Source organism: Phoca vitulina, unplaced genomic scaffold, assembly GCF_004348235.1.
Source record: "Phoca vitulina isolate PV1807 unplaced genomic scaffold, GSC_HSeal_1.0 scaffold35, whole genome shotgun sequence".
NCBI lineage: Eukaryota > Metazoa > Chordata > Mammalia > Carnivora > Phocidae > Phoca > Phoca vitulina.
Genome location: NW_022589738.1, coordinates 14,494,761 through 14,508,898, shown reverse-complemented (window position 1 = coordinate 14,508,898; position 14,138 = coordinate 14,494,761). Strand labels below are relative to the sequence as shown.

General features: G+C 40.0%; 1 protein-coding gene across 13 annotated transcripts in view; it reads left to right on the top strand.

Moving 5' to 3' along the window:
- Positions 1 to 14,138, top strand: part of CASK (calcium/calmodulin dependent serine protein kinase) — a 346,895-nt gene that overhangs the window by 217,799 nt on the left and 114,958 nt on the right. For all 13 annotated transcript variants that reach the window (XM_032426584.1, XM_032426582.1, XM_032426577.1 and 10 more), the window contains exon 8: positions 4,656 to 4,778. In XM_032426584.1, the coding sequence (XP_032282475.1) occupies positions 4,656 to 4,778 (123 nt within the window). The remainder of the gene's footprint in view (positions 1 to 4,655; positions 4,779 to 14,138) is intronic.

The following is a 14,138-nucleotide window of genomic DNA, read 5'->3' as shown; positions in this document are numbered from 1 at the left end:
ACTTCCTGATTGTCATGTAGTTACCCAGTCAGAGAAAAGTTCTTTGCTGACACCATTGAACCCCTAGCCTTGTGAGACAGTATGGGCCTCAAGTAAATTTCAGAATCACTATCAGCTGCGCTGTCATCTAGGCAGAAGACAGGAGACTGGCTTTAAAACAACTATGGCCTTCCTCCTCTGTCTGTGCTATGGCCGAACTCTGTCCCAGGTGTTTGGAACCCAACCCTGTGTTTAGGCTAGAAAGCAGGGACCTTAGTCCTCTTTGATACCGTATCTGTACGTTCAAGTCAACAGTTCAGGAGTCATGGGCCCTCAGATTCACAAAGCCAGTCCTTTTACCATCAATACATTCTAGCAAAACTGCCCATTTGGCTAGGTCGAAGAAATTGGCTGGTGCCCTACTTATTTCAAATAAAATTCTAGTTCAGGGAAAGAATTTGGAATGACCCTTGGAATTTATTATAATAGAATCTGACCTTTTATTTTACCCTGGGTGAGGTGTTCACAACAGATGTGAGCCCAGGTTTAAAAGTATCCATTCTCTGTGTGGTGACCAAACCTCCTCTTCAGGCTCAGCTGGAAAATAAACTTCTTTGGCCCTTCTTTGTGTAATTTGAGGAAAGGGCTTCATTTTTAAAGCTTTTTGCTTAATTTGTAAAGTGAAAATGGAAATTTCATCCCAGTGATTTAGTAATTCTTTATTTTATAGTTAGTATCCGCCTTTATTTGTTTTGCTTTGCCACGCATGTTGTTCCAGTTTACGTAGTCAGCTAGCACAGCTGAAAAATTTGCCACTTACATTCCAGGATAAACTGAAAGGCCGGGATCACAACTGCATCTCATAATATAATATAGAGCCATTTTGGTGTGACTTAAACATTCCTATTCTTCTTTGGCTACCATGGATTGGAAACAGCACAGACTATTCACAGACTTGTGATTAGTATATTATTACTTTCCTTATTAAAAAATTAAAAATTCGTCACTGACACTATGAGTGGCTATACCAAAAAGACCTAAGGTATGCTTGGAAATAAATAAGCTTAAGGTCGGTCTCACTGCCCCAGCTCTTACACTCCATGGCCCTATACCATCCCGTATGGCCGAAGAATCAAATGCTGTATATGGGAAACATGGGGGAGTGTGTGTCTGGATACCAGCTCGGCACAGCTTATGTTGGGGAAATTCTTTTTCTGCCCCATGTTACTGAAACCCCTACTTTCTATTCAAGAGAAGCACTGTTTCATTTTCAGCCATGCCTGGCAACATAAAAACCAAACACACAGGTTCGGGTAACACCAGACTCCAAAACTGTGAGACCTGTTAAGTTTTCTTTTCATTTCCTCCCTAATGTTAGAATTTTATATGGGACTTCAAGAAAAGGGAGGGGGGAGAAATGAAAGGTGAAGTAGCTTCGGGGTTGTGGCCTTGTCCTTTGAAACCATAAGGGAAACTTGTAGAGGTGAGCAGGTGAGAATGAGTTACACTTTGATTTTTAGGCTTGTGCATCACCAGCTTATAAGGGCCTACAGGTTTACCTCTTATTTTGGTTGGACAAACTCTGTTAACAGAGAAAGATGTTTGAAATACAGGTTTTTCTGCTTCTCTTAGAGTCAGTTGGCCACTGGAGAATAAAATCAATCCTTCCAAGGTAACTAAATATCTCAGAAACTGCTTGTAAGTAGTCCTCCCCCTCGAATCCCTGGAAGTTTGTGAGTGGCTCTGAGGAATGCGTGGCCATGGCTTTCTGGTCGAATTTGGCCAAGTGAAATCACAGGTACTTAACATAGGAAAACAAACACAATTAGCCATGCACCAGCATAATAATAATGCGAGCAGTAATGATAGCTGCCTCATACATAGCACTTAGTATGTGCCGGGAACTGTGCTAAGCACTCCTATGAACTCATTTTATCCTCCCAGCGACTTCTGACATGGTACCATATATTAAAATCTCCCACCTGCCTTTTGGAGCTATATATTTGCTAATAATAGAATCTTCCTTTATGTTAGTTCAGTTGCTGACTTCCTGGTTTCCAAGACAATGTGCTTTGTTCCAACGGCCTCTGGTATTTGATTTTCTCTATTTTTAAAGCATTGGATAGTTTTGTTTGTTTCCTTGTAAGAAATTTGGACCGTTCACACATGCCAAAAATTAAATGATTTTTAAACCCCCATTCTTAGTATTATAGTAAGTCAGATGGACGTAACAGCTCTATCATAATTTCTGCACCTGAAGGTTTGAAGCTTTGAGGTTAATAACTTATTTACTCTTTTACTTGGCTAGCCTTACCTCTCACTTGGATTCACGGCTTTTTTTTTATTATTATACAAAAGCCCCACGTTTTCAGCAGCTTCGTTTGAAGTATAGATCCATCTCTACCATCAGTGATAAACCTGGTGGGCCTTACATATATGTGTGTGTGTATATGTATATATATATACATACATATTGTGTATATATACACACACACATACTGTGCTGTGATTCTGTCAGCATTTATTTTTACATTTTTTTGTTACTGAAAATTTCAAACAAAAATAGTAGAAATAACAGTACAGTGAACCCCCAGCTTCAATACTTAGCAACATCTAGCCAACCTGGTTTTATCTATATTCCACATACTACCAGATTATTTTGAAGCCAACCTCAAAAATATAGTTTCATCCTCCCGCATCGGGCTCCCTGCTAGGCGGGGAGCCTGCTTCTCCCTCTGCCTCTGCCTCTCTCTCTCTCTCTGACTTTCATGAATAAATAAATAAAACATTTAAAATATATATATATATATATAGTTTCATCACCCCAGTGGTTCTTAAGAACTATGAGCAAAATCCTTGATCTCTGGGGGTATTTTCAAGAAAATCTTGATGGCATCTTCTAAAAACTGTCATAGTTTATCAACTACTGCTGGTCTTACGTGATTTTCCTTTAACTTTTTATTCTCATTTGCTAGTTTACTTGATCTTTTCAGGTAGATATCTGAGACTACTATTTGCCTGGAATATATGCTAACATTTAATATCAATGAACTTTCTTATAAAAGACAAAAATATATTTCTCAAAGTATGTACAAGATGCAGTGCCATCTTCTTTGTTATGCATAGCCAGTTGGTAGCTCCACATCAGGAGTCGAAGCACCCATGGATTTAGTATACAAAGAAGTGAGAGTGTTCTGTTGTCCTGTTTTGTTCCCCTTATAAACTCAACCTCCCAGATTAATTTCAGCTACTCTTTCAGCCAAAGGAAGAGGAAAAGCCTGGATCGGACTCCCTCATAAATATGATGAGGGCATATACTTCTCAACCTCTACTCACCTCAGAAATCTTACCACCACTTTCAGATGACCTCTCAACCCCTTTCCCCGAGGACAGATCATTCCAACTTTAAGGAGCACATCAGCTCCAGGATGGGGAAGAGGGAACAAGACTAAGCCTCATCTAACCATCTACATGATTTCAAATGGACCAGTTGATCACAATTTTAATAGGATGATGGCAATATGGCACTCACTTTAGTTAAGAGATCTGAGAAGCAGAAGTGACTATTGTTTGGAATTCTTCCTGTTAGGAAAAGAACAAGGAACATTTTTCATTCCCCATCTACAAGTATAGAGCCTCACAATAGCCAGAGCGAAGTGTCTAATGCTAACCCTTGGCCAACTATAATGATTCCTGTGTACTGTGATGCAAGCTGTGATTTTATTTGGCTTTAAGTTGTGATGACTTTATTCTCCATCTTTCTCCCTTAGAAGGTGACCTAGGTCTCCTCTGGCTCAAGCCATGGCATCGCTAGCTCCTGGGACCAGGCAGCTCACATAAATTCACCCAATCAGTCGGCTTCTTGATATTAAATAAGGAATGAAACCCTACTCGTCTCTCCCTGCCTGTCCCCACTGACCTCCCCAACTGCAAACCCTAAGCATCCCTTCCCTTTTTTCTGCTTCCTGGTCTCAAACATACCCTTTTTCCCAGGAGCCGTCTTACTCTTTTCCTCCCAGATCCACTTTCTCACAAGTCTTATGTCTTTTGAACAACTCATAGTTTTTGTTCATTTGTTTGACTTCAGTCAATTGACCTTGTGACTTGGTTTTCTCATCTCTATAAGAACAAAAGTAACTTCACTGAAGACAATATACAAGTGATTTGGCTATTTTGTAGGGCCTGTGGTAACAGTATATTTGTTCCTAAATACTGAAATTGAGGTACAGTGACCAAAATATCCTACTAAGAACTTTGCATAACTTCATAATTACTGCACATTCCAATTTTTAAAAAGAAAATGTTTTAAAATTTCTTTAAAATTTTTAATTTAAAAATTTAATTTTAGTCCTTTCTTAGAGCAGAATACTAGTCTCTTTAGCTAAGGTAGAAACTACAGTCATGAGCATTCTATTCAATTATTAAAAATATTATAACTTAGGTGACAATAAGAACATATGTAAGGGATATTTACTGATGGAAAATCTCATAGAGGGAGCAACAACCACCAAAGACTTTTGACTCTGTCCTCTTCCTTAGAAAGCAAGCCTTCAGAATCAGATTTCTGTTCTTTGAGAATTTTATTCACATTGAAACAGCATAGGAATGTTACATCGTAGTGAATATTAACTTCTCACTGGACGGTAACTATGGAATTTTCCTCTCCTTCTCTTCAGATGAATCCAAGGCAGTGGAGCCATATCTCTGAAAGTGCCAAAGACCTAGTCCGTCGCATGCTGATGCTGGATCCAGCTGAAAGGATCACTGTTTATGAAGCACTGAATCACCCATGGCTTAAGGTACGGGAGCCCATAGGTGGCCATCTACGCTTCGTGTGAACACTTCCAGCGACAGCAGTGTATTACTCTAGAGGGCGACTCTTCCCACCTTTTTTCTGTGCACTTTTTTTCAGTTTTGTTCATCTTGTTTGCTGTTTCCGGACAGCCTCTGTAAATATCTGAGCAGAGAATATACCATTCTAGTGACATTCAGCCATCAGAGGGAACAGAGGCAGATTAAGGCAGAACATAGCAGGGAGGAAGGCGTGTTTGTTCTCCACCGACACATGTCCCAAAGCTGTGCAACAAGAACAAGGGAAGTATTGCTGTGTTTATGACACAAAGTTGTGATCTTTCCTTTGGATGTGACTGTATGGGTCATAACATTATTTTTATTTCAGTAGATAACTAGATACGGATTTACTGTTTTAGGAAGAAGCTCGATTTTTAAAATTCTTTCTCTATCCCATCTTGCGAGTGAATTTTAAGGAAAATGTAACTTGGGACTTGAGTGAAACAGCACTATTTGGTTAAGACATTCTGCAGTTCAGTAATTCCAGCAAGTTGTCAGTAGTGCAACCAGGATTTTAATTGCGCCTACCACAATGCTTTCCTTTGCATGTGAGATCCTCTGTCTTTTACTTACTCAGGGACATCACTCCAGCATCCCTTTCCTGCATCATCACTTTTCTGGCTCTGTTGAATCTAATATGCTACCGTTTGTTTTTATTACACACACACACATCTCCTGACCCCACAACCCCCTCCAGTTTCTGTTCCCGTAGATAGCAAAACTCTTAGAACTAAGTTGACTGTACCCATCCTTGCTCCTCTTTTTCTCTGTCTCCACTCAAGCCCTTGGAGACCTCATCTAGTTTTAATGGTCTTAAGTGCTATTTGTACTCTGATGAGTCCTGAATTTATATCTTCAGACCAGGCCTCTCCCCAGAGTGATTCTTTCTTAGCCCAGTGTGCAGTCTCGCCCCCTAATACCTCTCTGATTTCATCCCCTACTACTCTCCTCTTAGTCTGTTCCCCACATATTGGCCTCACTGTGGTTCCTCAGACAGCAGGCACATTCTGGCTTCAGTGCCTCTGTGTTCATCATGCTCTTTGCCTAGAACACTCTTCTCCAGGTATAGTCATGGCTTCTTCCTTCACCACCTTCAGATCTTTGCTTAACTGTCAGCTTCTTAGTAAGAGCTTTCCTGTCCACTCAGTTTAAAATTAGGGAGAAGGAGGGGCACCTGGGTGGCTCAGTCGTTAAGCATCTGCCTTCGGCTCAGGTCATGATCCCAGGGTCCTGGGATTGAGCCCCGCATCGGGCTCCCTGCTCCGCTGGAAGCCTGCTTCTCCCTCTCCCACTCCCCCTGCTTGTGTTCCCTCTCTCGCTGTGTCTCTCTCTGTCAAATAAATAAATAAAATCTTTTAAAAAAATAAGTAAAATAAAATAAAATTAGGGAGAAGGAATGCCCCCTGCCATCAGTATTCCCAGTCCCCCTTCCCTGCCTTAGTTTTCTCCATAGCATTTGTCACCATAAGACATACCTATATTTTACTTGTTTGTAGTCTATTTACCCTCTGTAAAATACAAGCTGCAGAACAGTGGGAATTTGGGGCTGTCGGTTCACTTCCGTCCAGCACTCTAGAAAGTATCTGGCATATAGTAGGTGCTCAATAAATATTAGTTACTATTTAATGAATAAACAAATGAATGTTCATTATATTACACCATGCTACTTCCCTAGAAATTATGCAAAAATAATAAGATATGTTAAAATGTAGATTAATAATGTATGTTAGTGGCAATGACATGGATGATGATATTAGAGAACAGTTTTGAGATTCCAATGGATCCTGAGTCTACGTCAAGAATTTTACTTATCAGGGCGCCTGGGTGGTGTAGTAGGTTAAGCATCCAGCTCTTGGTTTCGGCTCAGGTCCTGGTCTCAGGGTCGTGAGATCAAGCCCCACGTCAGACTCTGAGCTTGTGGGACAGTGTGGAGTCTCCTCAAGACTCTCTCTCCCTCTCCCTCTGCCCCTCCCTCCCTCCCTCTCTCTCAAATAAATAAATCTTTTAAAAAAAAGAATATTACTTATCAAATCTGCATTCAACCCTCCGATACACAGCTCTAGTTATTCTTGGCTTAAAATATTTGGTTCTAGTTATTCCTGATTTCCCCCAGAAAAGAGTAGGTAAGCAATTCTTAGATACATTCTTAGTATTTTTTTCTCCCAGAAATGACCAGTGTAGGGGGGACTCCTATTTCTCCTTTGCCTGTCTCAGTTTCTCCATAATGGGGATCTTTTGTTCATTAGAAGCTAGTTTAAATGCCAAAGGACAATGAAAATGGCAGCCATATTAGTCATTTTTAAGACCCTTTAGAAAATTTGGCTCTCATTACCATGCGTATCCTGATTAACATTTATTTTTGGAAACCCTTCTCCCTGCAGTGATTGTAGTTCTCGTTCTAAATAATCTGAGCTTAATACATAATAGATTTCTGGCATCAGAAAGATAACAGACAGAAAATGTCAGTAACTTAAATGAAGAAGTTCCAGAAGGGTATTTAGAGCTCAGAATCATGTGCCATGTCTGAACTACAATTTACCTTCACTGCTTAGGTGCCATCTGGAGATGGAAGAATTCCATAAGAATGTTATCTAACTGTTGCAAACAGGCTTCTTATAGTTAAATACTTGTCCATGTATACTCATGAATCATTGCTGTGGATGTAATTGGTGTTAATTTTGTAAAGACTAAATTTAAGCTATAGTTTATATATGAAAAACTCCTGCATAACTGCAAAGTGAAGAAATAAGATGGTGAACGTCCTTATAGTGAAGAGTGCCCAAAGTCATAATACCATGACTGGGTGTCAAAAGAAAAAAAAAAGATTTATTTCTTTGGTAAAACCACAAGAAAATGTCCTATTCAATCATGTCATATCGAAAAAGAATTTGAGTAAATAGACCAAGTAATATGTGAATGTCTTATGATTGTTAAATTATACTATGTTTAACGCCTTTATCTAAATTAGTGGTGTTTGCTATGAATATTCATTCCAGCAAAAATAGGACTGACTAAAATTGTACTTTCCTTATAGATGACTGAGCTCTTTTCACACTCTTTGTAGCCTTCATATGTAGACCCTAATGTACACTGACTAGAATAAAACATGAAAAGAGTGTTGCTATCAGGCTAGTCAATTTGAATTTTGGAAAAATCCGTCACACCAAAGAGAGAAAGGCATAGTCAGGCTGCGAAACGGGTTTTCAGATGATACTAATACAACATAAACACCCAGAAACAAGCTCAAAGAAGTCACAGAGGAGAAGCATCACATGAATACAGAAGTATGGGCCCAGATCACGGTCATCTGGAGCTCCAGAGAGGTCCAGGGGAGCATAGGCAAAGCATCACCAAGTGTTCAGGGCGGGGGTAGGAACAGGAAGCAAACTAGTATAAGTATAGTACAAATGTCAGCTCTTTGAAGGATCGTGCAGTAGTAGACTGGAAATTCTGGTTTGAGGGAAGAATACCTACAGTCCAGAATGCCAAATTAAGGACTTTAGATATTAGGGTGTAGATGGTAAAAAGCTACTGCAAGCTTTTGAGTGATGATACAGTACAAGCAGTAAAGCTCATACAGTTCCTTTGGACTCTGTGTGCAAGTAGGTTGTCTGTTGGGGGTGCAAGCACTGGGGGCAAAGACAGCCGGTAAAAGCTATGGCTGTCCAGTCAGGAGGTAACAGGGGCCTGCACCCAGGGAGTAAATGTGGAAGTGGGAAAGAAACAGACTGAGATTTTAAGGAAGGAAAACTGATGAGGCTCAGTGAGTGATTCTAGGTATTTGGAATTAGGAAGCCCCCAGGAGAGTCACACATGTAGAGTGGAAGTGATTTCTTGTAAACTTTTTATTTTGAAATAACTTTAGACTCACAAAGAAGTGGCAAAACAGGAGCACCTGGCCAGCTCAGTCAGTAGAGCATGCAACACTTGATCTCAGGGTTGTGGGTTCAAGCCCCATGTTGGGTGTAGAGATTACTTACAAATAAAATCTTAAAAAATAAAAAATAAAATCTTCAAAAAATTTAGAAAAAGAAATGGCAAAAACAGTACAAAATTCCCATGTACATTTCACCATTCTTTCCCCCAGTGATGATATGTTATATGACCATAACTAGGAAATTGACGCTGGAACACTTAACTGCAGGCCTTATTCAATTTTCACCAGTTTTTGTGTGTGTGTGTATGTGTGTGTGTATGTGTGTGTGTGTGTGTGTTTCTAGGAAATTTTATCACATGTATGGAAGTGTATAAGCACCATAATCAGGATATAGAAGTGTTCTGTCACCCTTCATGCTACTCCTTAATAATCACATCCTCCCTCTAACCCTAACCCCTGAACCACTGATCCATTCTCCATCACTATAATTCTTGTCCTTTTGAGAGTATTATATAAATGGGATTATACAGTATGTAACTGTTTAGGAGAAACTGACATCTCCAGGGTGTTTCTCTTTTCCTCTCACACAGCTACCACACTCAACAGCACTTCTGACACCAGGTGTGTCTGGGTTTTTTCCTTACACCAAGCAATTCTCTTCACACCAGCTGGGTGTCCTACATTTTAATTCAGTTCTGACACTAACTGAAATTAATGCAGACCCCACAGGTTAAGGGCTTGGTCCCACAAGACTGTCCCCCACTTCAGATGCCAATCGCAAGTAGTGGGTCCCCAGGTTACCCACGACTTCTGTCTGACTTGGCTACAAATTAGAGGTTCCCATAACCCAACCCACCCCAACCTTGGGTTTGATTGTTTGCTAGAACAGCTCACAGAACTGAGGGAAGCACTTATGTGTACCAGTTTATTTTATGATAAAGAGTATGGTAAAGGATACAGATGAAGAGATACATAGAGGAAGGTCTAGAAGGGTCCCAAGCGCAGAAGTTTCTGTTTCCATGGAAGATGGGGTACACCACGCTCCCAACATGTACATGTGTTCATCAACCCAGAAGCTCTCCAAACCCCATACTTTGGGAAATTTTGCAAAGGCTTCATCACGTAGGCATGCATTGATCATTAACTCTATTTCCAGCCCCCTCCCCTCTCTAGAAAATGGGAGGGTGGGCTGAACATTCCAACCTTGTAATCATGACTTGGTCTTTCTGGTGACCAGCCCCCATCCAGGAGCCCACCAAGAATCACCTCATTAAAACAGACACTGCTGTCACTCAGGTAATGCCAAGCGATTTAGGAACTCTGTCAGGAACTAGAGTCAAAGACCAAATATTAGAACAGAAGATGCTCCTAGTGCTCTTATCACTTAGGAAATTACAAGGGTTTTAGGAGCTGTGCATCAGGAGCTGGGATCAAAGACTAAATGTTAGAACAAAAGATTCTCCTAGCAGCCCTATTAAAAGGGTTTTAGGGCTCAGTGTCAGGAACCGGGGTCAGAGACCTACATATTTGTTATTACTTCACAGATTAGGTTTTCTTACTCAGCATAATACCCTTGAGGTCCATCCAAGTTGTTGTGTAGATCAGTAGTTCATTCCTTTTTATTACTGAATAGTACTCCCCTGTATGGGTGTACAAGACTTTGTTTATCCATCCACCTTTTGAAGAGCACTTGGGTTGTTTCCAGTTTTTGGCTAATACAAACAAGGCTGCTATAAACATCTATATACAGATTTTCATTTCTCCAAAGTAAAAACCTGTGAGTAGGATTGCTTAATCCCATGGTAAGTATATATTCAACTTTATAAAAACTGCTAAATCATTTTCCAGAGTGGCTATACGATTTTTCTTTCCCACTAGCAGGGTACGAGAGAACCAGTAATTCTGTGTCCTTGTTAGCACTTGGTAATGTCAGCATTTTTTTAACCATTCGTAATTGCTTTTAGGAACATTTTTATAGCACCTGCTTAAAAATCCCAGTTGGATGAGTCTAACATCTGTGCCTTCTCTGTGTTGATATCTGTTGGTTGTCTTTTCTCATTCAGTTGGAGATTTTCCTGGTTCTTGGCATGAAGAGTAATTTTAGACAGTATGCTGGACATTTTTAGTATCGTTATATTATGAGACTATGATTCTTATTTAAATCTTCTATTTTAGTAGGCAGCTAACCTGATTAAATTCAGAACACACATCCTGGCCCACTTTTAGGGCTGAAGTTCATTTCCAAAGCCTTTGCGGTACTAGTCCGGTCTGCCCCACTTGTGCACTGCTAATCTGAAACCTGGGAGGTATTCCATACCATAGTGTCGTCTTAAAGCTCTTGCTGTGTTGATCCTGTTTGGTTTTATACATGGGTTTATTGCGGATGTGCCAAGGACTTCATACATAGATTGTAAGACCCCCTTCCCCAGCTCTCTTCTCTTTGTCATCCTGCTCCTGATCTCTCAGGAGTAGAGTGCCTCCTCCTCGCTGTTGTTTGCATCAGGCAGGGCTGGGAGGGTGGAAAGGGCTCTGAGGGGGAAGAAGTCGGCTTCTTTCATGGTGTTTCCCTGGAGTAGGGTGGATGCAATCAAAAGGGTTCTGTCCTGCAGAGCCAACCTCTTCTCCATCCTTGGCTAAAGAGAGTAGGCTTTTCTTGGGGCTCATTTATCTGTGTTCTTTGTCCTTGGAGATTCCCAGTTGCGGGCTGCTCTCACACCCAAGCGAGGATATGTTAAAAAACAAAAAAAAAAAAAAAAAAATTCCCAGCAATATCACCAAAGGATCACCCCTCAAGTCCTGGGATTCCCTCCCTAGTCTGCCTCTTCTCCAGCTTTCAGAGCCTTCTGTCAGTGATTTAGAAGGGAAAGCAAGTAATTTCTTTGTTATCAAGAACTCTAAAGAATTAAGCTTTGGAAGAATGAAGGGGGGGAAATCGGAGGGGGAGACGAACCATGAGAGACGATGGACTCTGAAAAACAAACTGAGGGTTCTAGAGGGGAGGGGGGTGGGAGGATGGGTTAGCCTGGTGATGGGTATTAAAGAGGGCACGTTCTGCATGGAGCACTGGGTGTTATGCACAAACAGTGAATCGTGGTACACTACATCAAAAACTAATGATGTAATGTGTGGTGATTAACATAACAATAAAAATCAAAATTAAAAAAAATTAAGCTTTGGAAAAAGAAGTGTTTATTCCGTTGAAAAGGGAGTCCTTTAAAATTCTGCACCAGGGGCACCTGGGTGGCTCAGTCGGTTGAGCGTCTGACTCTTGGTTTTGGCTCAGGTCATGATCTCAGGGTTGTGAGTCGAGCCCACATCTGGCTCTGCACTCAGCAGGGAGTCCTCTTGAGATTCCTCTCTCTCCCTCTCTTTCTCTCCCTCTGCCCTTCCCCCTGCTCATGTGCGCCCGCGCATGAAAGACATGGCACATGTCTTTCAAGCCACTTTCCCTAGGTCCTGTCTTTCTCTCACACTCAGCATTAGCTAGAAAACCAATCTCCATTGTACTATCTGCAGAGACTACAAAGGGTCTGAAGACACTATTTTTTTTTTAATACCAGTGGAAATTTTTTCCATTACATATGCCTAAAATGTTAAGCAATATCAGTTTAAGCAAACTGCAGACAGATTTTAACCTCAATTCAGCAGTAGTAATAGACTCCCTACCAGCATTGTCCAATAAGAACTTTCTGTCATGAGGGCAGTATTTTATATCTGAACTGTCCAGTGTGGTAGCAACTAGCCATATGCTTGAAATGTGTCTAGTACAACTTGAAGAACTGAATTTTTAATTATATTAAATTTTTTTAAGATATATTTATTTATTTGAGAGACAGTGCACATGCAGATGGGGACAGGGGCAGAGGGAGAGAATCTCAAGCAGACTCCCCACTAAGCATAGAGCCTGTCTCAGGGCTTGATCTCACAACCCATGAGATCACAGCCTGAGCCGAAACCAAGAGTCAGACACTTAACCAACTGAGCCACCCAGGCATCCCTTAATTATATTTAATTTTAATGAATTTAAATTTAGTCTTACCTAGTGGCTACTGTACTAGACAGAGAAGATTTAGACTCTTCATTCAAAAACATGCTGTTACTTGGTTCACCCTTTATTGGAAACAGTGAATAAATAAAGACAATTAGAAATGGGTCACAGGTTTGGTCCCCTGTAATGTTTACTATATTTTATTTTTACCTTTTTCTTATGTGATAGGAAAAATATTATCATTTAGAAAACAACCAAACTTATTTAGTAAGCTGTTTGTTGATACATGCATACGTACATACTTACAGCACTCCTAAATTACTTTACATCAGAGGTTTGTACATGTTGACTAACAAAAATAATCATTTTTTTATTTTATTTTATTTTATTTTATTATGTTATGTTAGTCACCATACAGTACATCATTAGTTTTTGATGTGGTGATCCACGATCCATTGTTTTCGTATAACACCATTAAAGCCGATCATGTACCTATATAGCATCTCATTTATCTTACTAAAAATCCTGTAAGATTAGTTTTCAAAAACAGCTGAGAGAATGTAAGGTCATAGAGCCAGTACCTAAATGACCCAGAATTTGAACAAAAGTCTTTCTGACTCCAAAATCACTGTCTTTCTGCTCTATTATACAGCTCCTTTTCATTTGGGTTCTTTTTCTTCTTGTGTTAAAGACCTTCCTGGGTTTACTTGTTTTCCCCTCTATTCTATCAAAATGCAAAAACAAGTTTTACTCAAAAAGTAAAACAAAGCCCATTTTGATGTTTGTTTTTCAGTATATGTTGGTTAAATATCACCAGGCATAACACAACTTAAAATTTTTTTTACAATTTTTTAAATTGAAGTTTAGTTGACATATGTTATGTTAGTTTCAGGTGTACAGGATAGGGATTCGACAGTTCTGTACATCATGCAGTGCTTGCTACAATAAGTGCAGTTACCATCTGTCACCATACAAAGGAATTATAATATTATTGACTATATTCCCTATGCTGTACTTTTCATCCCCAAGACTTATTTATTTTATAACTGGAAGTTTGTACTTCTTAATCCCCTTCACCTATTTTTGCCTGTTCCCCCACCACCACCCTCCACTCTGGCAACTACCAGTTTGTTCTCTGTATTTATGATTCTTTTTCTGGTTTTGTTTGTTCATTTGTTTTGTCTTTCTTTTTTGTCTTATTTCTTTTTTTAAGTAGGCTCCATGTCCAATGTGGGGCTTGAACTCATGACCCTGAGGTTGAGAGACATGTTCTACCAGCTAAGCCAGCCAGGCACCCCTGTTTTGTCTTTTCAATTCCACATATAAGTGAAATTCTATGGTATTTGCCTTTCTCTGTCTGAATTAATTTAGCATGATACTCTGTAGGTCCATCTGTGTTGTTGTGAATGGCAAGATTTCATTCTTTTTTATGGCTGAGTAATA